General features: G+C 43.4%; 1 protein-coding gene across 1 annotated transcript in view; it reads right to left on the bottom strand.

Annotated features, from left to right (window-relative positions):
* Positions 1–314: 314 nt before the first annotated feature.
* LAMA1 (laminin subunit alpha 1) overlaps positions 315–23,635 on the bottom strand; it is a 168,294-nt gene continuing 144,973 nt past the window's right edge. Inside the window, exons 49-63 of the mRNA XM_081790773.1 lie at positions 22,593–22,743; positions 21,786–21,928; positions 21,177–21,320; positions 18,206–18,320; positions 17,844–18,014; positions 15,474–15,637; positions 14,571–14,756; positions 13,047–13,182; positions 11,166–11,278; positions 7,237–7,426; positions 6,542–6,700; positions 5,861–6,014; positions 4,491–4,624; positions 1,282–1,504; positions 315–675 (exon numbers count right to left, since the gene is read on the bottom strand). Of these exons, the coding sequence (XP_081646899.1) occupies positions 515–675; positions 1,282–1,504; positions 4,491–4,624; positions 5,861–6,014; positions 6,542–6,700; positions 7,237–7,426; positions 11,166–11,278; positions 13,047–13,182; positions 14,571–14,756; positions 15,474–15,637; positions 17,844–18,014; positions 18,206–18,320; positions 21,177–21,320; positions 21,786–21,928; positions 22,593–22,743 (2,344 nt within the window). The 3' untranslated portion in view covers positions 315–514. The remainder of the gene's footprint in view (positions 676–1,281; positions 1,505–4,490; positions 4,625–5,860; positions 6,015–6,541; positions 6,701–7,236; positions 7,427–11,165; positions 11,279–13,046; positions 13,183–14,570; positions 14,757–15,473; positions 15,638–17,843; positions 18,015–18,205; positions 18,321–21,176; positions 21,321–21,785; positions 21,929–22,592; positions 22,744–23,635) is intronic.

The raw sequence follows: 23,635 nt of genomic DNA, 5'->3' as shown, positions 1-23,635 counted from the left end.
ATGGTCCCTCAATGCTATCCTTCCCCACTGCAATTCACAGGGCTGGGGGTTCCTTTTGTTACCATGTCCCCATCTCTCTTGCCATTCTTTATGTGCTCTGTGCCACAGAAGCCAGCCAGCCAGCCCTCAGTTCTTCAGGAGGAACTGCTCTATAAATAGGTATAGATTGTGGAGGAGGTGAATTCAGGGTCTTCCTACATCACTATCTTCGACCAGACTCCATATTTTGATAAAATTCAAAATGTAAAACATGAAAAACTGTCAGGTAATCAACAGCATATTCAATGTTTACAAAGAAAAAGCGAGCCACTTAATTCAACTTACATTTTAAACTATTTAATAGAGGTATTTGTTGTACACATGGTTTTAGTTTAATATAAGTACAAAATTTCTCTCTGGAAACACTTAACCTGAGTTGAAAATGAAATCAGAACTGAAGAGAGATTTTAATTCACAAAAACAATTCTCCTCAAAATATAAACAATGATTCCCAGCTGGGGAGTTGCTCTGAAATTCAGGGTTCAGACCCAGGACAGGAATGAGGGAAAACTCCTTGTAGATCAAAAGCTCTGCTGAAGTCATAGGATTGCACTTGTGGGCCCTTAATCAGAGTGAGCTTTCTCAAGCACCCCCGGAAGGAGGTCTGGCTGCTCAGGCAGTTTTGCTTTACGTCAGCTGTTAAGAGAGAAGTCTTGCTTAATTTTGTTAAATGACATGACTAGCACAATAGGAACAAAAGTAATTATCAAGTCGTTTCTTCATCAAAATTAGAACACTGTTCTCCCACATATGTTGCTTCTGTGATAAATCAATGAAAACTTTTAATATATGGTAATTTTAAGGTATAGTTATGACTTAAAAGTCATCAAAGAGGTGTTTATTTCGTTATTTGTAAAAATCACTGGGAACATCCGAAATGCAGAATTCAAATCCAGAATCGATGCCAGAGGATAAGATCATGTTTCTTTGTCCTCTAAAATGGTTACCTGCCCTAAAATGACTTCCTACTCTGGGGGGTCATCTAAGATGACTTGCCTCGGTAAAGTCATCTCGCTTACTTTACATTGCATCCAGTGTTCTCAGAGTCTTATCTAACGATGAATTTACTTGTGTAGATTATTTTAACTTTTCTAAGAACTTCTAGGTATTTGAGATAGGCTTTCTAAAAATGTAAAGGATTTGTCACCCAAACCATGTATTTTTCTTAATCCCTATTCTGTATCCAGCTAAACTGACAGAGCTCCTTAAAAGTGAATGGGCAAAGCAGACACCCATACGTACCAGGGTAGCCGCCCACATAAATGGGATTGTTGGTGTCTGCTGAGGTGGACTGGGTGTGTGGACTTTCAGCGTGAGCTGCATTCCCATCAACAATCAGAACCAAGCGGTGTTTGCTTTTCTGAGCTTGAAGTGTGTGCCATCTTCCATCGCACAGAGTACTCGTAGCTTTGGGTTTATATGTGGCTGTTATCCGACCAGCTCCATTGTTAACATGAAACAAGATCTAAACAAATAAGACACAAATACCTTGGTGAATTTTTCTATGTTTAAGGAACACCATTCATTTATATAATGCTCTTGGAGTAGATAAATCCCCCCATTCTGCTAAAAAGGAGGGCAAGCTATGAAAAACAATGATTTTGAAAAATAACCTCATAAAGGATGCAGGTTTCATCACTCTCGAAATTACAGAAGGGATCAATGACCACCTCCATGGGAAGAAGCCCAAGCCATTGCCCTCAAATCAGTACCTTTTTCAGGCCTGCAGGAGCTGATGGGTTTAGAGGGTCAGTTTGTAGCAGATGGATAGCACCGATGAAGAACCATTTACCGACTCTCTTGTGACAGACTATAGGTGCCCTACCACAGCAAGTTGTAACATACAAAAAAATCTAAGACTTGCAAAAGCTAGCAGGGAATACTTGTAAGAATACTGTTGTAGAGGTGACTCCGTGTATTTCGAGGTCAACTGTGATAAATTAAAGATGTACACTATAGACCCTCGGGCAACAGCTAAGAAAAGTTTTAAAGGAAAAATAAGCCAATAGTAGAGGTAAAATATACATCAGAAATTACATTTTTGGCAACTGTTACACTTCTAATAATGTTTCTCAGATGTCATATAAAAATGCGCACATGATACAGAATTTTTCAAAATTTTTTTGATGTCCAGATGAGGAAGCCTTTGGCTATAAGCCACAGTGTAGAGGGGCAAGTGGTATGATGTAGAGGCAGCTTTGTTTAGACCTGAAGATGAAATAAGGGGGGAGAAGAGGTGAAGGACAAGAGGTGGATCTGATTTTCTTACATCCTCCTCACCCCCATTCTAGGATGTCCTCGCAGCCGGAAACCCAGTGGGGAAGAAGCAGAAGTACTAGAAATAGGCAAATGAGATTGCAAATAAAATTGGGAAAAATCTAGGGCACATAGACTTGTTCCTTCCTTGCGGGAGGCAGTAGCTTAAAAAGAGTCAAGCATCTTAGTTTCAGAGCAACACAAGTTGACCACAGTGCAAGAGAAATGGTGAAAAGTGTAGTTAGGTAGAGAGGATTTAAGAGACGCCTTTCATCCCCATGGCCTGGCAACAACTCCCCAGTTCTCCTATGATCCTCTGGGGGACGCAGGAGGTGGCTGAAGAGACAGCAGTGCCCCTGACCGGGATGGGAAGCTTGATCTGCAAGGGATGTTGGCCTAATAATCTCCAGGATAAGTTCCCACAACCTGGTGATGGCTGAAACTCCAGACCACTCGTTACAACTTGCCAGGGACAACTGGCCTAGTGCACAAAAGACAGAAGCTATGCCTAAGGACCAGGAATGCCAAGCCACACCTCAGCTATTGTCAAGAGAGAACTTACAGAAAAGAAAGGACAAGGAAGACTCTCTTCCTCACATCTTGCTTGCACCTAGAGGCAGTTTTCAAGCAAAAGAGACTAAGGTATCCTAATTGTTAAGTTCATTTTGTTCCGAACATGGGAAAGACTGGCGACTGAAAAGCAAGAGCAGAATAGTTACAGAAAAAAATATATATATATTTTGAATTAAAAAAATTAGACGGTGGTATATCCATCACATGGAATACTCTGCAATAAAAAAAAAGAAAAATGAACCATTGATAAACACAACAGCCCAGATCAATGCCAGGAAATGAGGCTGAGTGTAAAAAGCCAATCTCAAGAGGACATATACTGTATCATATCATTTATATAATACTCATGAAATAACAGAGAGCTGGAGAACAGATCAGTGGTTGCCCAGGGCTACGGAGAGAATTGGTGTGGATATGAAGGGGTGGGTTGAGAGAGCCTTGAGGTACAATTAAGTATCTTGACTATGAGGGTGGATACATAAAGCTAAACAAAATTGTGTAGGGCTACACACACACATGTACATGTATAACTAACTCAACTGAAAAAAACTCTGGGTTATGCCAATGTCAATTTCATGGATTTGATGTTGTGTAAGAGTTATGCAGGGACACCTGGGTAGCTCAGTTGGGTAAGCATTCAACCTTGGTTCAGGTCACAATCTCGCAGTTCATGAGTTTGAGCCCTGCATCGGGCTCTCTGCTGACAGCTGAGAGCCTAGAGCCTGCTTCGGATTGTGTGTCTCCCTCTCTCTCTCTCAAAAATAAGTAAACATTAAAAATTTTTTTAAGAGTTATGCAGAGCGTCTGGGTGACTCATTTGGGGAACTGACTTCGGCTCAGGTCATGATCTCACAGTTCATGGGTTCAACCCCCATGTCAGATTCTGTGCTGACAGCTCAGAGCTTGGGGCCTGCTTCCAGATTGTGTGTCTCTTTCTCACTCTCTGCCCTTCCCTCACTTGCAGTCTGCCTCTCTCTCTCAAAAATAAATACGAAAAAAAACTTTTTTAAATTAAAAAAAAAAAAAAGTTATGCAGATGCTAACACGGGGGAACCTCCTTACATATTTTACTATAATTTGCTATCAATCTGTAATTACTTCCAAATAAAATGTTAACAAATATTAGGGAAGGGAGAGCATCAGGTTGGCAATTTTCAGATGCCTCTGGAGAAAAGATTTCTGTTGTAGTAAGATTGCAGTTTTGCTTTAAATTTAATTTCATTTTTGTCATTTTTAATCTTTTTCAGATTAATTAAACCTTTTCTCTTTTCCACTGAAATGATCATTGGAAGTTTGGATCTAGGTATTTCTTGTTTTTTTGTTTTTTAATTTTTTAATGTTTATTTATATTTGAGAGAGAGAAATAGTGCACAAGCAGGGGAGGGGCAGAGAGAGAGATGGAGACGGAATCTGAAGCAGGCTCCAGGCTCTGAGCTGTCAGCACAGAGCCCGATGCGGGGCTCGAAGCCAGGAGCCATGAGTTCATGACCTGAGCCAAAGCCAGATGCTTAACTGACTGAACTACCCAGGCACCCCTGGATCTAGGTATTTTCTACTGTTTCTCAATTGCTCTGTCTCTGGCACTGGGATAAAGGAGAACCCCATCAAGATCAAGCACTTACCTTGCCATTCACAATCTCTAATCCGATGGCATCTACTTTGGCGCTGCTGATCCCCAGGAGGACACCATTCTCGGAGGTGGTACGAAATTCCAGTGTTATATTTACATCTGATCGGACTTTGTAGCCTTCCTTGACTGAAAAATACAAGGATAACCCCAAGTTAGGGGTGAGCCTGGCCCCGGAGGGTTCAGAGTCGGAGAGGCCGTGGGCTGGCTGGCTGGTTGGCTGTGCATTTTGGTTCCTAGTTCAGGAGGCCTGGTGCCAGCTCTTTCTCTGGATCCAGCACCATCCTCAGCTTCCTCATCTGTAAGATGAAGTGATGCTATTCAAGACCTACCAGGGCTGAGCCAGACCGGAGCCCAGGCAGGCACATCCTCTCTTCTAGAGACACATAGGGAAAAAACGGAAAGGGATTCGATCCATATAATCCCTTCATCATCTATCCAGCAATAGTCTACTTTATTTTCCCAATATCTACATACTGGGTATGGTGTCATTTACTGAGCATATTCATATCCACGCTAGGTTTTTTTTACTTGAGGATTTAATTAAATGTATATTTTATTCAAGTGATAGAAAAGCTGAGAAAACAAACTGGGGCTACATAGCAGACGGTTGTTCAGCCCAGGGTTAGAGGAGGATTGGGAGAAGGCTGTGTTACCAGAGCTTCTTGGAAGCACAGAGTGAAGGAGAGAAGTGTGCTAGCTTTTCCTTTCCTCCTCCCACCCGCCCCTAATCTTCCACCAGGACCTCCCTGGAAGCCAGAGAAATGTGGTTCCCTGTGGTAGACAGCAGAACAGAGGCCAAGAGGAGCAGGGTTGTGAGTGCAAACAGCAAATCAGATGGAGAGGGAAGGCCAGATACATTACAAAGGCTAGTTCTAGGCCGTAAGGAATTTACATTTGAAGGCATTTTAGACATTTAAATTCCTCTACTTAGGATCAGTATTGTCAACAGTCTCAATGGAGTCAATTTCTTCATCAAATCTGACTTGCATTTGGCTGGCTGGTCTAGATATTTTATGTTGATTTTTGTCAAAGGCCTTTATTAACTTGGGCAGAGAGAATATGGCTCACGTAAATTTAGGGAAAGTACAGACAAAACCAGTACCACATGTCTGCCCTCTGCCGGAAGTTGCCGCTCTCCTGGTGGGAACAAGCCTGCAGCAGGCCATCTGGATAGCATGAGGGGGAGAAGGCTTTTACATTAGAAGTTGAGAAATTAGAATAAACTCGAACACTGAACTAAAATGGTCTTGCTGCAGCCTTGTTCAGGGGGTCCTGTCCTATCAGGACATATCACTGGATCCATTTCAGAGTGCAGGCTAAACAAACCCAAAGATTTCTTTTGAGATCATTGATAATACATACCAAGAGCTGCGTATCCGCTGCCTTCAAAGAACGTTCCTTCCTGGGCCACTGCATAGCACCTGCTTACTGCAAATGCAGACACTGGGCTGCTCTTGTCCAGCTGTTTGCCATTCAGTATCACCTCCCCAATGCAGGCAGGGACACTGTGGGTGATCTAAACCAAGTGACATGAGAATAGATGCTCTAAGTAGAACAAGAAGGGCAAGGGTAAAATGTTCCTATGCTTCAACAAACACATTAAAATGTTAACTTTTGGTTTTTAAAATTGAATTTCCACAATAGTTTACATAAACATCTAACGGAATGCTACTAGCTAGTAGTATCTTGGCTAGTAATGCAGTAAAGGTGTTTTCCATCATTTTGATTAAGTAGTGTAGAAATCAAGATGCTGAGTTTTCTAATCTGCAAATACAAATCTACTGGACTTTCCTGCATTGTACCAGGGCTAAATGGCTGGGGAAGGAGAAACGTTCATTAACTAACAGATAGGAAAAGCTGGCTGAGCTTCAAGGGGAAGCCCCAACACAATTTAGGGATGCAGTTTAAAAGGTGTGCATCATGCAGCCAAGCTCCAGTTTCAAAAAAGATAATTCAACATAAACTTTTTCTTTTACAAATAAAACCACAAAAGCACAACCACAATAAAGGTAAGACGGGCTCCAAACAGAAAACACAGCTTACGTTTCCAATGTTCCTGGCTCTGTACTCAGAGGGAAGACCTCCTAGGTACAGCTTTCCTTCCACATCCAACATGGTGCCATCTCCCACAGCTGTCACCGTGGGGGATTCCTGGCCATCAACTGTCATGAAGCCCTTTCTTTTAAAGTGCTCTGTCTTGACCTAGAGCAAAATGAGAATATCCACAGTTTTAAAGGAATCTGAGAAAACTGTAACAGATGTTTGTTTGCAGCATCTGTTTATCATAGCTGTAATAACCTGACTGAAATCCTAAAGGATGGCTCTGATTTTTACACAGTTGGTGTTGAGGAGACCAAGCCTGGCAGGAGGCTGGAGCAGGCACAGGCAAAGCTCATGTTAGAATGGGAAGAGCCCCTGAGGCCTAGTTATAAGAAAGCAAATGCCATGACCTAAGGGTTGGCCCACTCATGCCACAGGTAGGCTTGGTTTACTTCTCATCAAGGTGAGAACGCTTCTGATACCTTTCATTCATTCCAACAATGTTAGCTACTGAGTGCCTTTCAGGATGCAGAAAAGGTCCCTGCCTACAAGAAGCTTATATCTATAGAGGAGGTAGTGGACACAAAGCAAGCTAGAAACCAAAGGGGATCACTTCATGACAGCGAACTGGAATGGATACAAGGGATGGATGGAATAAACCTTAGCACGAGGGATTCACCAGCTTCCTGAGGGCATACCGTGTGCCACCTGCCATCACTGATCACTGCAGGGTGGGAGACCTTTGTTCTGCCTTTCCCAAGATCAAACATGAAGTGAAGGTGGCCCCCATGCAGCTGGAGCGTGGCATAATCAACTTGGTTCTGATGAGCCATGTAGTAAATCAGACCGCTGGAGGCAAATGTCCGGATACTTAGCTGAACTGAGAGCCTGGAGGAAAACAAGAGCTCAGGCCTCAGAAAGAAACTTTCACATGTAAAAATAACCTCAAAGAGAGAATCTAATAACTGTTTCAACCTGTGTATTTAACATCTCAGCAGAGAGTCATTCATTATTCTTTCATTCACTCATCCATCTGTTCACCCAACTAATAGTTACCACATACAGATGTCTGCCAGGGACTGTTCTAGATGCTGAGGCTGGAGCACTAAACAAAGAGGAATGTCCTTTCTCCTGCAAAACTAATACTAGAAATCTATCAGAGATAAAATTGGGTCACGAGAGGCCAACTGGTGGTTTTATTAAAGAGGGCAGGCAGCTCTGAAAAGGTGCTGTTTCAGCTGAGCTCTGAATGGCAGGAGCAAGCCCCACAAAGCTCAGCACTTAGTTTGCAGACAGTGCCGAGTATGCTAAAACAATGGGGTGGATTTGGGTGGACAGCCAGGAACCCCCTACCGGGGCTCCATGGGAGACAGCACCACACAGCAGTGGAGGGAAGGCTGCATCTGGGTATCCTCCCGCAGAAGAAAGCACAACACTAAAGCACTCTGGGACAGGGAAAGGAAAGGAGAGTGTGGGTCTGTCCTCATGGATGAGGGGCTCTGGGAGGCAGTATTTAGATTCAAAGTGCAGTGGGAAGTCACAGTATTCAGAAGGGGAGTGGGCATGGCTTGATTTACATCTTAAAAGGAACTTCTGATGTGAAGAAGCCATCAGAGGAGGCCAGGGTGTCAACGGGCAGCTGGTGAGGCAGTCCACAGAGGCCAAGGGGGTGGTGGGGGACACAGAGCGGATGAACTAATTCATGAAATGCTCCAGAGGAAGAAGCACTAGGACTTGTAGATGGACTCAATTTGGAGAGGGAAGGAAAGACAATAACCATCTCTAGGTTTGGGCCCTGGGCAACCAGGGGTATGGTGCTGATGTCCACAGAAATGGCAAAGATCAGGCGAGCAGATGTGGGGGAAGACTGTGAATTCTCTTTTGGTATGTTGAGGTTGGGGAGCCCGTGCCAATCCACGCAGAGATGTGGAGGAGCCAGTCAGGTGTATGCCTCCTGAGTTCTAAGCAGAGGTCAGGCTAGAGATGTGGGTGCTGGTGCAAATAGATGGTATTTTAAAGCCCTTGAGATATGGAAGCTCCCCAGGAAGAATACACAGAAGAGGCCCTGGGCCTTCCTGATGGAAGAGGAGCCAGCAAAGGAGACTGAGCAGGGGTGAGCAGGGAGAGCAAGAAATCAGGAGAAGCTGGGGCTAGGACAGCCAACGAGGCTGAGTTGCCGAATGCATGTGATAGTGCCGAGGGCCCAGCAGAGAAGGCACCACGGGACGTGGCCACAGCAGGTCTGGGAGGATTGTGGCCAAGAGCAATGGAGAGGTGAGGGGAGGCTGGCTGGGTGGGTGGAGAGGAAATGAGAGGGGAGAAAAGGCAGACTGCCACATGAGGCAACTTTTTTTTAATAAGGCAACTGTCTTAAGTCTTACTGTGAAATACAGCCAGGATACTGTGGGGGTGGGATGAGATGTGGAGTCTCTTGGAGAGGTGTTTTTTTTTTTTTTAACTTTAATTTTTTTGTTTACATTTATTTAGTTTTGAGAGACAGAGAGAGACAGAGCACAAGTAGGGGAGGGTCAGAGAGAGAGGGAGACACAGAATCCGAAGCAGGCTCCAGGCTCTGAGCTGTCAGCACAGAGCCCAATGCAGGGCTTGAACTCACGAGCCGTGAGATCATGACCTGAGCCAAAGTCGGACGCTCAACTGACTGAGCCACCCAGGCACCCCAGGGTTTGTTTGTTTGTTTGTTTGTTTGTTTTAAGTGAGGAACTATTAATGGGGCTCCTGGGTGGTTCAGTCAATTAAGTATCCAAATCTTGATTTTGGCTCTGGTCATGATATTACAATTCTTGAGATGGAGCCCCACGTTGGGCTCTGCATTGACAGCGTGGAGCCTACTTGCGATTCTTTCTCTCCCTCTCTCTCTGCCCCTCCCCTGATTGCTCACTCTCTCTCTCAAAATAAACAAACTTTAAAAAACAATGAAGTGCAGATCTACTAGAGAGGGAATGACCAACACAGACATAGCACCTGGGTTTGGATCCTAGTTCTGCTGTGTGCCCTGGAGCAGGTGACTTGACTTCCCTCTCAGTTTCCTTGTCTATAAAATAAAGATGATACCTTCCTCATACAATAATTATGAGGACTGAGTTGGGGTATGTATGTTAAATATCAAGGCAATTTGTGGCACAAGTGTTTGCTCCTCTTGTTAACACTGATGAGGAAGAGGGTGATGGCTCTGAGAGAGGTGATGGGCTCCAGAGGCAAGCAAGATGGGGAGCAGGACCCTTCCTCTGTGGTGCAAGGGAAGAGGTACAAGGGTGGGGACGAAGACAGCAGGGGTGCTCTTTTGGGTAGTGGACAGATGAGAAGAGTTCTCTGTTCACTGAGGTAGTCATCAACTGGGGCATGAAGAGAGGCTGTGGGAATGCACAGAGTTTTGAGATAAGAGAAGCTATAAAAATTTTTAAAAAAATGAACATAATAGAGAATAGTATTGGCTACCCATGTAGTCTGGAGGTTCCATCTCAAATCAGTGGCCATGGCTTTCAAGTCAGACCAGGTAGGAAAGAGATACGCACTTCTGCAGACTTGACCACCAATGTGGATTCTGGTACAGATTAGGAAGTATGAATTTTTCCTGGGGCCGTGGTGGAAGTTTACAAAGGGGCACCTGTAATAATGGCACTGTGCCCATCTGTGTTGGGGATAAACTATTCTAGGGGAGCTGTAGAAGGAGGGTTTGTGAGAAAGCATGACAGGTTCAAGGTCTTGATGCAGTTGAGGAGCTGTTGGAATGGGAGGTAACAGTAGATATGAGGAGGACGGGGTTAATAGGATGCTTCAGGTAGAGATTCTGGTTGGAAGTGGGATGGATATTTACAAAGTAGGCAAGGTTGTGTGTGACCGTGGGGAGAATGTGGCTGAGGAAAAGCCCTCTGATAGATAGGAGCCAGAAGACTTGGAAGGTCCAGTGTGGGGTGGCCGAATTCATGGAAAATGATGGCCCAAGTTATGGAACAAGGACACTGAGGCAAGGTCTGAAGACGGTGCCGTAGGGGCAGTGATCACAGGTGGCCGTAACACCGGGTGCAGTCTGAAGGATTCAGAGGAGAGGAGGCATGTGGAATCCCCAGGCCTCATCTGTGGGATGTGAGCTAGCGTTGTCAAGGAAGAGCCCTTGGGGACAAGCAGGTGTGAGGGCAAGAAGGAACGCGGAATGCGCAGATTGGTGTGGGTGTGGCACCAGGGAGTTTGAAAGGCACGGTGAAAGAGTTTGGGTGGACGATTTGATCAGGTTAGTAAATGCTTACAATAGAATGGGGTTGAAAGTCCAGAGGATGATAGATCTAGAGGACTTGAGATTCTAGAACAAGATGATTTAGAGAGATTCCCTACCTATGTGCTTTCCTATATTCATACAGAGGCAGCAGCTAGCCTTCATCAAGAAGGGGTAAGGACAAACCACAGGAACCCCACTGGACCACATTTTAAGCATCTGGTTTGCACAAAGGCCGCATTCCTGTCTCTGCCTTTTCACCGCTGCCATTTGGTTGCACGCTGAATACTCCATAATAACATACAAGAAGCTTCTGAAAAGACTCATTGGTGAAGAATACCTCCTGGATTCATTTATCGGTGAGACATCTAATAAGGACTTTAGAACAACACCCACCTCTTTCTGACAGCCAGCTGATTGAAGGGCAACACAAAATGGCTGCTTTGCATGAGGCCAAACTGGTGAGCGTTGGGGATGTACTCTGGGGCTCTGTCCACAGCACACTGCCCCTGTAAGACACGCGGATGGACTCTCAGCCACACAGAGCCAGGGCCCCCACTAACGTGTCCCAAGTTTTCCATGAAAAAAATACCTCAGAAGCAACTGGATCAGAACACCAGTAGCCACAAATACATGTCTGCGCTGACTTATTCTCTGCTTTAAGTAATTTACTTGCTATGTCTTTATCTGAGAAGGCAGTTAGAGCTTCTGTCTTTCACCTCAGTCCCACTCAAGTTTGCTTAAAAGTCCCATGACTATTCATCAGGCCAAAGGGGCAGAGGCCTTGCTGCTGCCCTCCCCTGCCTCCCACCCCTGGCAAGGGCTGGAGGGCATCAGTGGCAGCACATGCATCAGGAGACTGGAAGTGCCCACAAGTGACCAGCAGGGGCTCCGAGCCTGATGTCTCCAATTCCTCCCAGACAGAGCAAGTCCAGCTGAGAGGAGCGAGGCTGAAAGGGGGGCTGCTGGGGAACCTGCAGGTTGCCTGGCCGCACCCTCCACACAGTGGCTCTGAACCACGTGAGGCTTCAGACTCACTTTTCGGCTTGGGGTAGGTGGACGCTACCAGGGGAGGTGTCCTGAACTCAAAGATCAGTCCTGCTTGGAAGGTACTGCTTTTTGTACAACTGAACCACCATCTAATCTGAGTGCATGCTTTCAACCAAGGAAACCGAGAAATCAGAAAAGGGAAAATAAAATGGAAACTAAGAACTGCCATTAAAAATACTTGGCCATGGGGCGCCTGGGTGGCTCAGTCGGTTGAGCGTCCAACCTCGGCTCAAGTCATGATCTCGTGGTTCATGAGTTCGAGCCCCGTGTCAGGCTCTGTGCTGACAGCTCAGAGCCTGAAGCCTGCTTCAGATTCTGTGTTTCCCTCTCTCTCTCTCTGCCCCTCCCCTCCTCACACTGTGTCTCTCTCAAAAATAAACATTAAAAACTTTTTTTTGAAAAGTACTTGGTCAAAATTGGCTTTTCCTAGATGAATCAAATCTTTTTTTTTTTTTAAGCAATAATGGAATGTTCAATGGCTTTTACATAACGACTTATTTTCTGTTTCTGACTCAACCTGAAGTCACGATTAGTCCTTATAGAAACTCTGCTCCAAATCTTGCTGTACGGCAGTCAAATGAAGATGGCTGTCAGGACCTGTGGTCTGTAAATGCTGTGCCGTGTCATCAGAGAACTATTCGCCACCCTGCCCCTGCTCTGCTTTTCATCACAGGGATGAACCTTGTGACTGTTCCTAGAGTTCTTTGAAAAATGGCTTCCTCGGGGCGCCTGGGTGGCTCATTTGGTTAAGCATCAGACTGGTAATTTTGGCTCAGGTGATGATAGCACGGTTCGTGGGATTGAGCCCCATGTCAGGCTCTGTGTTGAGCATGGAGCCTGCTTGGGATTCTCCCTCTCTCTCTTTGCCCCTCCCCCCCCCCCCCCCCCCCACACACACACACACTCTGTCTCCCAAATAAAGAAAATGTAAAAATGGCTTCCATCTGGGGGTTTGGAGGGTGGGTCAATGGAAAAGGCTGGAGTGTTTCTCCCTCCCTTCCAGCTCCAGGTGGCCTCCCTGACAGCACCTTTCTTCTCTGTGCCCCAGTACTCACCAGGAGACCCTCTCTGCTCAGACTCACTTCCCCTGTTCCTGGTAGCACCACCTTCTCCCGTGGCACTGTTGTTCCATTGTGCTCCTTCAGCTTTCCCAACACCTTTGTAACAAGGTCCCCGCTTTTGTTCTGACTGTACTTGACTGATACAATTAAAGAAAGCCCCTCTTACTAGACTTGGTAAAGGCTGAGGCTCTGGCGGGAGCTCGCTGTCCTCTCCATGAAGAGCCAGCTTCGGCCTTTCTGAAAGCAAGCAGGTGTCCAAATCTACTTGTTCATAACCAACCGCACTCGTGAAATCCAAATGTCTAGATACAAAGTGTTTATAAAATTAATTAAGATACTATGTACAAGCCAACACAGAAGCCAAAGTCATTTGATTATTGAACACTACAGTCTTATGAAAAACCATTAATATATTACCCTTAGTGAAACCAAATTGACCATCTTCCAGTGACTAGAAGTCTGTAAGTCTTACATATTCCCTCATTTGATTCTTCGACCCACCCCACTCCAGTCCCTCCCTGTGTCGTCCTCCTGGCCACCGCTGAGCATCCCTCAAGATTTGGCTCAAATGCAGCATTGGCCAGGGTAAGAGAATGAGCCTGTCTCTGGCTCTCGCACGACTACACACTGGCCTCAGTTAAACACAGATTTCTTTCTTAGAGATTTACACTTGCCAGGAAGTCCTGACCCACTCTTTTCATATTCCCTTCACTCTGCAGCCCTTGCAACATGTCCTGTCTGCGTCTACCCTCTTGGCACCTTCTGAGGACGCGGCTGTGAACGGCACAGAAGCATTTCTGCCCTATGAAATTCTCAGCCTCAGGGCTTTCAGTAGTAAGATGCTGAATCAGTTTATTTATAAACAGAGAACTGGGCAAATAAATCAACTGTACAAATAAGTTGTACAAACCAAGGCTCTGACATGATAATCGTGCTGAAACCCAGTGTAATGTTTTATTCTTCCAAAGTCCAAGGACTCCTAAGAGGTTCTTTTACAGGGGACACTGCGACCATCAGAGATCCAAGCCGTTGTTTAAGGTCTCAAGGCAAATGGGCAGTTCAGGCAGGAGGGAGCTTGCTTGTCCTGGGCAGATTCTGGCTCCGCACCCCCACCTGCAGGTTGTAGCCCCGCTTTTGTGCCACCAGCGTTCTTATGCAGGTGGGAGGCAAGTGAAGAAGAAATAAATACCCATGGGCATGTGGGCATGTGTCCGTTCTCTTACTCAGAATGAGCTCCACAGGGAAAACAGACTTCCAGTTCTTAATTAGGCACTAATTGTTTCAGGAGGAGCCATTAATCCGAAGCTGCAAGAAACCCCACCATAAAGGTTCCTTTAAAGCAGTGAGCTCAAGACAGCAAGAAACTTGCATCACAAAATCTCTATGTTCCCTGAAGTGCATGTCAACAGTGTATTTGACCTCTGATGTTTGTTGATAGTCCTGTGGAACTAACTGATGTTCATTTTTTTTTTTTTTTTTTTTAATATATGATTACCAGATATATCCACTATTCTAATCCAGTAGAATCCATTTGGGAGACCTTTGCGATAGAATAGGGCTCGCTTGTTATTCAGAAACTTGTAGGATTTTAGGTAATCTCAAACAGCAAAATTAGATAGCAAGTCAGGGTCAGTACTCAGCTTTAAAAAATTAGGAAGTGCAAAAACATATTGAGAGCAGTTACACTTACTCCATGTTAAAGATCAGGTTTTTGATACAGCCGTGAAATGATCTTCCCATCTTGAGCACTGATGTCCCCTCACCCTCTGGAACTCCCCCTATGTACAGGCTGGATACATTTATTGTCCTGCTTTCTGCTGATGGGCCCAACTTCATTTCTACAGGATTTGTCTCATCCATTTGGACAGTGATAATGCTAAAAGGTCAAAGGAGAAAAGAAAAGCTTTTCAATGTAATGAAACATAACTATTTTAATACATAATTTCACAAGTTCTTACTGAATGACAGGAGTTCCCTGAAGACAAATTTTAACAACACTAAGTGAATAAAAAGGTGAGTCTTAAAAATTAACACTTACAATTGAACGTCCTCCCAAAATGAATCACGTTATTAAATACTATTGAGTTCAATTCACTTGGGGAGAGTATTATTCTTTTACTTTACCTGTGATAAAATGTCCAGCATGCTTTTGAAACATTTGGTCTACCGCTTTGAAAGGGGTATATGTAGGAATGTTGATACAACACTATTTACTATTTTACTATTTGTTTTCTGTTTACTGTGTTCCTACTTACTGTTTGACATTTATTATTTAGTATTGGTATAATGCTTTCTACTCACACTATGGTACTATCTGCCACAGAATTAATCTGATGTAAAACATTTTATACTGGGCCCCAGAAAAGAGCAGGGTTAAGGTTTTTTAATTGCGAAAGTTCCACAAATATCTTATTACCAAGCAGATGAAATTACTTTTGAGGGAGGTTTTCTAGAAGAGCTCCAGAGTTATTCTGGAGCTGTAAAATCTCTGAATTTTCCTGACTTCATCCTAGTCATCCCAATCATTTTACTGCAAAGAGTATCCTAACATGGTTCCTACTGTCGAGGTCACCAGGGCCTTGTATGTGAATACCTCCCAGTCCTCATCAGAGAGATGGAATGCTCTTGCCCGTCACCATATGTGCCCTTGGGAGCACGCAGGACAGCTCTTCTCAGGTTTGCTCCGTCCCCAGAGTTAACGTGCACTTCAATGTGGCCTTCAATCAGCATGATGGAAAAGAAGGGCTGGGAAGTTTGCTGAGAGATTTTCAACAGAAAAAATATTGCCACGTGATTTTTAAAATTATGAAGACAATATGAGAGTATTAACAAGCAACTTATTACGAATATCACCATCTAACACAACTCTTTTAAGTTTTGTATATGAGTTTCTAATCTCTGTTCATATGATTTACATTCTGCTTTATGCTCTTATCATTAACCCTATCAAAGATTTCCCTTTCTACTTCATACTTTTTATTGCCACCATATGTACTAACAGATACATATACTGTAAATCATTGACCGATTTATTAAAAATTTAGTTTCCAATTTTTCTTACCATACATAGTACTTTTGTTTTTTGCCTGTGTACACTTTTTTTTTTTTTTTTTGGCCTAACATTTCTAAAAGTGGGTTTAAAAGGTGGAAGAGTTTGGAAATTATTAAAGCTTTGAGAACTATTTTGCACATTGAAAATCGGTCCACCAGCAGAACGGGAGTGTGAGTGTTTCACAATGCCCTTGTGAACATTCTGTTTTGCTGAACAAGCAGCAAACTATGATTTGCAAATGGTCCTATTAAGATTGGTGGAGGCAGGGCACCTGGGTGGCTCAGTCGGTTAAGTGTCCAACTTCCACTCAGGTCATGATCTTACAGTTTGTGGGTTCGAGCCCCACATCGGGCTTTATGACGACAGCTCAGAGCCTGGAGCCTGCTTCAGATTCTGTCTCTCTCTCTTTCTGCCCCCCCCCCCCCCACTCGTGCTCTCTCTCAATAATAAAGTAACATTAAAAAAAAATTTTAAGACTGGTGGAGGCAAACAGTCTATTGGTTCCTCAAAAAGTTAAACATAGAATTATCATGTGACCTATCAATTCCACTCCTTGGTATATACCCAAAAGAACTGAAAGCAGGTAGTCAGACAAATACTTTGATATGAATGTTCATAGCAGCATTAACAATAGCTAAAAGGCAGAAACAACCCCAAATGTCCATCAGTGAGTAAGTTATGTACGTATAATGGAATAGCAATTCAGCCATAAAAAGGAAGTACTGACACATCCCACGATGTGGACAAACCTCAAAAACATGCTAAATGGAAGACACAAAAGATGACATGCTGTATGAGCCCATTTATATAAAATACAGATCATCAGGAAATTCAGAGATACAGAAGGAAGACCGCTGGCCACCAGGGACTGGGCTGCTGAGGGGACAGGAAGGGCCCGCTTGACCGCACAGGCTATTATTTGGGTGATAAAAATGTTTTGAACCAAATAGATAGAGGAGGTGGCCTCACCACATCGTGAAAGCACTAAATGCTAACTGTTCACTGTAAAATGGTTACTTTTATGTTCTGTGAATTTCATCTCAACTAGGAAAAAAAGAAAAAGATTGGTGGGGCCCATAAACCACTCTGTCATGGTTAGACCTTCGCCAAGTGTCTCATGAGGCACTAGGAGTCTACACACTGGTGTTCCAGTCCTGGCTCAGACATATGTCAGCTGTGTGACCTTCAGCAGGTTAACAAGGTTCTCTGAACCTATTTCCTCCTCAGCAAAACGTAGGATAAGCAGCATTCACCCTGCAGTGTGGCTGTGATCATCACACAGCAATGTCTACAAATAATCTTGCACAAAAGAGGACAGTATGCCGTGACCTCTACTTCATTAAGACCGTAAATTAGCATTCTGTAAAGCCTCTTCAAATTACGTGATATATGCAAGTTTGAGCAAAAGAAAGGGTAAATCTATGCTCTTAAAATGGAATATAAATATGGAAACCCATCAACTTTTCTCTCTTCTACAGCTGCCCCACTGTTCTGATCACAGGCCACATTTCTCTTTCTGCTGACTTCAATCCTATTTGTAGATAAGGAAAATTGTGCTCCGTGGAGCAGCACACTAAAAAACTCTACAGAACTGAAGGATTTACTTTCTTAGCCTTAGAATAAAGAGTAGCCACCTAACATGTGGAAAAACTCTGAATGAGCTTGAAAAGAATGAGGGGTAGACAGCAAGTATCTGCCTTCTCCGTAGCCAGACAAGAAAAATGACTGTGTACCACAAAGAGGTCACTGATGCATAGGGGAAGACATTCAGCGATAGTAACTGCTACTTATTAAAATGCACACTTATAAACAACTGGCCACACTGCTACAATAATGTTCACGACCAAGTCACTTTCCAACTAGTGCTTCTTGAGCCTGTGGCTGAATAACAATAGCACTTGAGCTACTCACCCCATGGGCCTGCCGATGACCCTGCTTCTCCCCATGCCTGCCCAGGGCAGCCAGGATGATGCCACTGCTGTTCTTGGTGGCAAATGTTGCCAACAGTTCCGATTCTGGCAACAAAGACCTGGGTGACAATTCAACGTAGCCACCTTTCAAGAAGCTAACAGTTCGGATAGGCTGGTTAAAAAGGAGGCAAAAAGAACACCATCAGGACTCCTAAGCACTGAATCGCCCATGGCGGGGTTTACTGCTGGTCTCCCCATCACCTCTTTTCCATCCATCGCACTGTGTTAGATTTTACTACCTTATTATGTTGGTAAGTCAGTGGACATTTGCAAAAACTCATTCAAATATTAAAGGCTTCCCACCTCCAGTATACAGCCTTTTCTCACTCCATAGGAATTTCTGAGTAAATCAAAGGTTGATCTGGATATTTCCAGGTTTTTGATACAGCCCACATAGCTTTTGCTGGTGACACCTTTCCTGTAGGGAAGGGCATGAGAACAACAAGATTTGGATTTTATAACTCCATTTTTGAAAGAAGGAATAAAAATAGACCTACAGGTAAAGAAGATCTGCTTCTATGTGTCATTCTGCAGAAATGTCTAACTCTCCCACTAAGAAGAATATTGATGGTGAAGACTTGAGGTCTAATGAAGGCTCTCCTTAGGACCAAGGAAAGGGGTTGAATTTAGGGAGTTTGACTAAATGGCTACCTAGACAAAAATGCATAATATTTTAAGGGAAAGTACTGTAGTCACTGCAATTTAAATATACTCATTAGGGGCGCCTGGGTGGCGCAGTCGGTTGGGCGTCCGACTTCAGCCAGGTCATGATCTCGCGGTCCGTGAGTTCGAGCCCCGCGTCAGGCTCTGGGCTGATGGCTCAGAGCCTGGAGCCTGTTTCCGATTCTGTGTCTCCCTCTCTCTCTGCCCCTCCCCCGTTCATGCTCTGTCTCTCTCTGTCCCAAAAATAAACGAAAATAAATAAATAAATATACTCATTAAAACAGGCCAATTATAAGAAAGACAGTACACAGTCATAAGGAAACAATAGCACATAGATTGAAATCCAAATCAGTACTATATTTTTCTCTCTTTTTTGTTATTTTTAGAGAGAGTGTGTGTACACATGTGAGCAGCGGAGAGGGAGCAGGAGAATCCCAAGTAGGCTCCTCACTGTCAGCAGAGAGCCTGATGTGAGGCTTGATCTCACAAACTGTGAGATCATGACCTGAGTCAAAATCAAGAGTTGGATGCTGAACCAACTGAGCCACCCAGGGGCCCCACTACCATATTTTTCTTAATAGAAGTTGCCACACTCTGGTTGGGGTGAGGTTGTAATATGATCAGTCTCTCATTTCCAAAATATGGAGATGACTGAACATCTCTAAGTTATATTCTGAAGCATCAGCTAGTCACAGGAGAACTCTGAAGTCACATGGTTTCCAGCTAGAGTCACATCTCACTTTCCTTTCCCTCTGTGTTGAGTAGTGAGCTGCAGACCATTAGGCAACTCAAGATTTAGGGCAGACTTTAACTTTTCTGGATATGTTTCTTCCTTTGTAATTGAAGAGGCTGGTCTTGATAGATACCCAGGTCCCTTCTAGCATAAAAGTCTTATTTGGAATGTCTTCCTGGAAAGGGGGATCTTTTCTCCATTGTCTGCACAGTGTCCATCTCGGTAGAGTACAGATGAACTGTGGCACAGCTTGTTGCTACAGGAGCACCCACCCTGCTGCCACCATGTGAGGAAACGATATCTGGAATCGGGAATTAGGAGACTGGCTTCCAATCCTGGCTCCATCCTGGCAGAGGGGTAAGACCTGGGACAAGTGACCAACTCCCCCTGAAGTTTGAGTGTAATTCATTTCAAGATGGGGTGTGGGGGGAGGGTACTGGTGACTGTGGTGGTAAGCTGTGTCCCTTGGAACTTTCAGAAATTTCTGGCAAAGGAAAGGAGTGAGGAGTGGATCTGGACTGCTCAGCTTAACAGCAACCAGTGTGGACGCACTTCCGTGCCACTGATTAGGATTGCATATAAGAACTCAGCTGTAGTTAGTGCTGTAGTAGTAGGGTAGTAGCCGTGCTACTAACTTCTTCGAAGACCACTGGGCTAGATGAATCAGTTTGGACATTTGGTAATCCCACTCCCCAGAATCTATCTTGCCTCGACTGCTGGCCTTTGGTATAGGAGGTTTTTGTTTTTAATGGTGTGAAAGAAACTTTGGGCTTCATTTGTCCAGTCCAAAATGACACAACTAAGAACAAAGACCCACAGAGACCTTATATAAATTATTAAAGTCACAAAGCTAAACATGAATCAGTGTTACAAAAGGATCTCATTGCCTTCTCTGCCACCTTTCTTCCAACTTCCTGATGCTGGTGTTTCAACTTTCACATACATTATTCATTCTCATCACACAAAGGAGAAATGCAGACAGCATGATTTTTTTTTTTTTTTTTTTTTTTTTTTTTTTTTTTTTTTGCCCTGAAAAAGATTCTACTATTCTGAAATGTCTAGAAGGAACAACTTATGATGGGAAGTGGGGTCTAAGAATACTGTACCATATTAAGTAACAATTAGTAACAATCACTAGATGTTCTAAAGGCAACAAATAGAAAATCATTAATTTTACTGCAGGAGGATTTCTTTACATCCCAATTAGTAGACACACAGTGGTTTGAATCAAGGCAGACGTTAGGGATTAAAATTTGTCCCCCACAAAAGATGATGAAGGCCTAACCCCCAGTAACTGTGAATGTGACCTTATTTGGAAATAAGGTCTTTTTAGATGTAATCAAGTTAAGATGAGGTCATTAGGATAGGTCCTAATCCAATATGACCATTGTCATTATAAAAAGGGAAATTTAGAGGCACCTGGGTGGCTCAGTTGGTTACGTGTCTAGCTCTTGATTTTGGCTCAGGTCATGACCTCGTGATTCATGAGATCGAGCCCCACGCCGGGGTCTGTGCTGACAACATGGAGCCTGCTTCGGATTATCTCTCCCTGTCTCTCTGCTCACATCCAAAAATAAATTTAAAAAAGGAAATTTGGTCACAGAGACATACACAGAGGGAAGACAGTGTAATAAGAAACAAAGAGAAGCCATCCACAAGCTGAGTAATGCCTGAAACTCCCAGAAGCTAGGAAAGAGGCATGGAACAGATTCTTTCTCACAACCCTCAGACGGAAGCAATTTTGCCGACACCTTGATTTTGGACTTGTAGCCTCCACAGTTGTTTAAGTCCCCTGGCTTGTGGCACCTTATTATGGCAGCCCTGGGAAACTGACACATTTGGCAATTACAGGCATGACAATTGGGCCATGTGATATACCTTACAACTCTTGACCTAGGTAATCCACCCACATAAATTGGATCTTTATCTAGACGATTGAGGTCAGAAGATGCTCCCGGAGTTTCACCTTGCTTCGTTTCTTTATAACTGGTGTTATATGCATCAATAACTGCTAGGAGTCCTAAAATGAGATCAAATAGAAGAGACAAGAAAATGAAAATCACTTTCTGCATTAAAAACCAAAGTTCATTTATAAAGACATACTCTTTCACATTCTGCACATTTGACCAGGGAGTATTCTTGACTATTAAATCCTCTGTACAAAAGTCAGTGAATCCAGAATATACAAAACTAAAATGACAGCAGTGTGTGTGTGGCAGAAAAGAGAATGGATTTGATCCTTGATTCCAATGCAGCATTTAATGTTAAGTAATGCACCTGGAAACCATAGAAAATAGAATTATAACATTTCTCCAGCAAAATGTGAATCCTGGCGTTTAGCATTTCAAAGAAAACAATGGCTTTCTATTAGAGTATCATTCAAGAATACCCAAGGAGCCACAAAGTACATAAAGACTGCTGATTTTGGAAGGATTTCTATTTCTATGAGAGTGACCAGTATCTCCTTGCCCTTCTGTGCACTTAACTTGCTTTCGGTTTCTCTGGAAGGCGATTTTATACCAGGTTCCGTTGTTATAGCGTCTGTCTGTAATAAGAGCAAGAGGCCCTGAACCCAGGTCAACTGTAACTCTAACTCTGCCACGCACCAGCTCGATGGATACAAAGTCTTTCTGTGAAGAAGAGAAAAGAGTTACCCAGGGCTATGTCATTCTTACGGATCCCCTTTCCCTCCCAAGGCAAGGATGGCAGAAGTCTTCCAAAGTCAAACTCAGAAAACTGGATCTGGCCCAACAGTCCGAGGTCTCTGTTAGGAAACTGAAGTGTCGGGGAAGACTTTCTAGAATACTACACTGATACAAAGGAGAGAAACGCATTGTTGCCCAAATCCACAACTCAGTAAGAGAAATGGAATCTTTGTATCTTTTTCATTGAGATTACATGGGCCAGTCCTAAAAATAAAACTAGAAGATCCACAGAGAGATCACGTGCACAATAGGATAAAAATAACATGAAATTCCTGTCCATGGAATTCAAAGGCCACAGGGATCACAGTGAATGTGGAGCAAGATCTATGAAGGTCAAAATTTAATAACAAATGTCACTGCTCTCTACAACGATTGGAAGGCTGTTTTCTCCTTGGTGCTCTGTACTGTATTTTCCAAAGGTTCTTTGGTGAATTTATAATACATTTCTTGAAACGGGGAAATAGTATGGCGTACATATGTATACATTATATTTGCATATGCTCATAAAACAGTCATTAAACATAAATCTCCTCCTAGCAATCTGACTGTATATACACGGTGGAGTCTGCTGTCCCATAAAGCCTCTTACAGTGCCATTTGAAGCAAGGTAGAGAAGAAGCCCGTTGGGTGAAAAGGTACTAAAAAGCATAATTATCTGAGTCACGGTAGCCCGGAGCGTCTTCTCCACAACCGAATAACCACTCCCATCAAAATGGAAGGACGAGTCTTCGTTCTGGGGGCTGCAAAGCAGAGCAGATGAAATAACAATCTATTCTCAGGAAGGCAGTTAAGGAGAAGAAATACCTTTACTGAGTTCTCTCCCTCACAAAAACTGGTAGAGCTATTATTTCCATAATCTGATAAGCATAAATCATATCTTAAAATATGCTTGCCATGAGATTATGCAAAACAAATGCCAGTTGCTTTATATGGAAAGGAAAATGTAGGCAGTGTTGACTGTAGTAAAAAGGAATGTCTTCAAAGGATGGATAACTGCTCTAAATATTTCTACTTATCAAGTAGACTCTTTGTTCCAATGTCCTTTAATGTAACTGTCCTTTCTTAATTCCAAAGCTTTCAGAGTAGTTTTTATATTAGCATGTTATCACCCTCTGCTGGTTTTAACTAATACTAAACTGGAGTAATGATGGAAAACCCAATCTACATCAATGTAGCAGAAGGACCACTGCAAAAAAAAATCACTGACATATATATATGTATGTATACATATATATATATATATATATATATATTACATAAATATATAAATAAGTAAAAATATATATATATATATCAAAAATCTGCGGGATGAACTTAGAACAAAGTTATTTAATACAGACCTCAGTACTTCCCAGGTGAGTGTTTTCTGGTCTTTCCCACACCTCAAAAGGCTGACTTTACGCTTTAATTACAAAGTAAGCTTATCTGGAACATGTCCTAATAGGTTTAAAAAATGTTTCTGGGCTTCAGAGTGAAACTTGGACTTTGATGTGTTTGGGGTAGGAATTTGTACTTTTCCCAGTGGAATAAGCAAACTCAGTGCCGTATCTCCAAGCAGGACAAGTAACCCAACGGTGACACCGTTTCCATCCACAGAACATAGCGGTGCTTTGTGAAACCTGGGGTTTCAAA

The sequence above is a fragment of the Panthera onca genome, chromosome D3 (assembly GCF_046562875.1).
Source record: "Panthera onca isolate mPanOnc1 chromosome D3, mPanOnc1 haplotype 2, whole genome shotgun sequence".
In the NCBI taxonomy this organism is placed as follows: Eukaryota; Metazoa; Chordata; class Mammalia; order Carnivora; family Felidae; genus Panthera; species Panthera onca.
The sequence above is the reverse complement of the archived record's forward strand: the minus strand, read 5'-3'. Positions and strand labels throughout refer to the sequence as shown.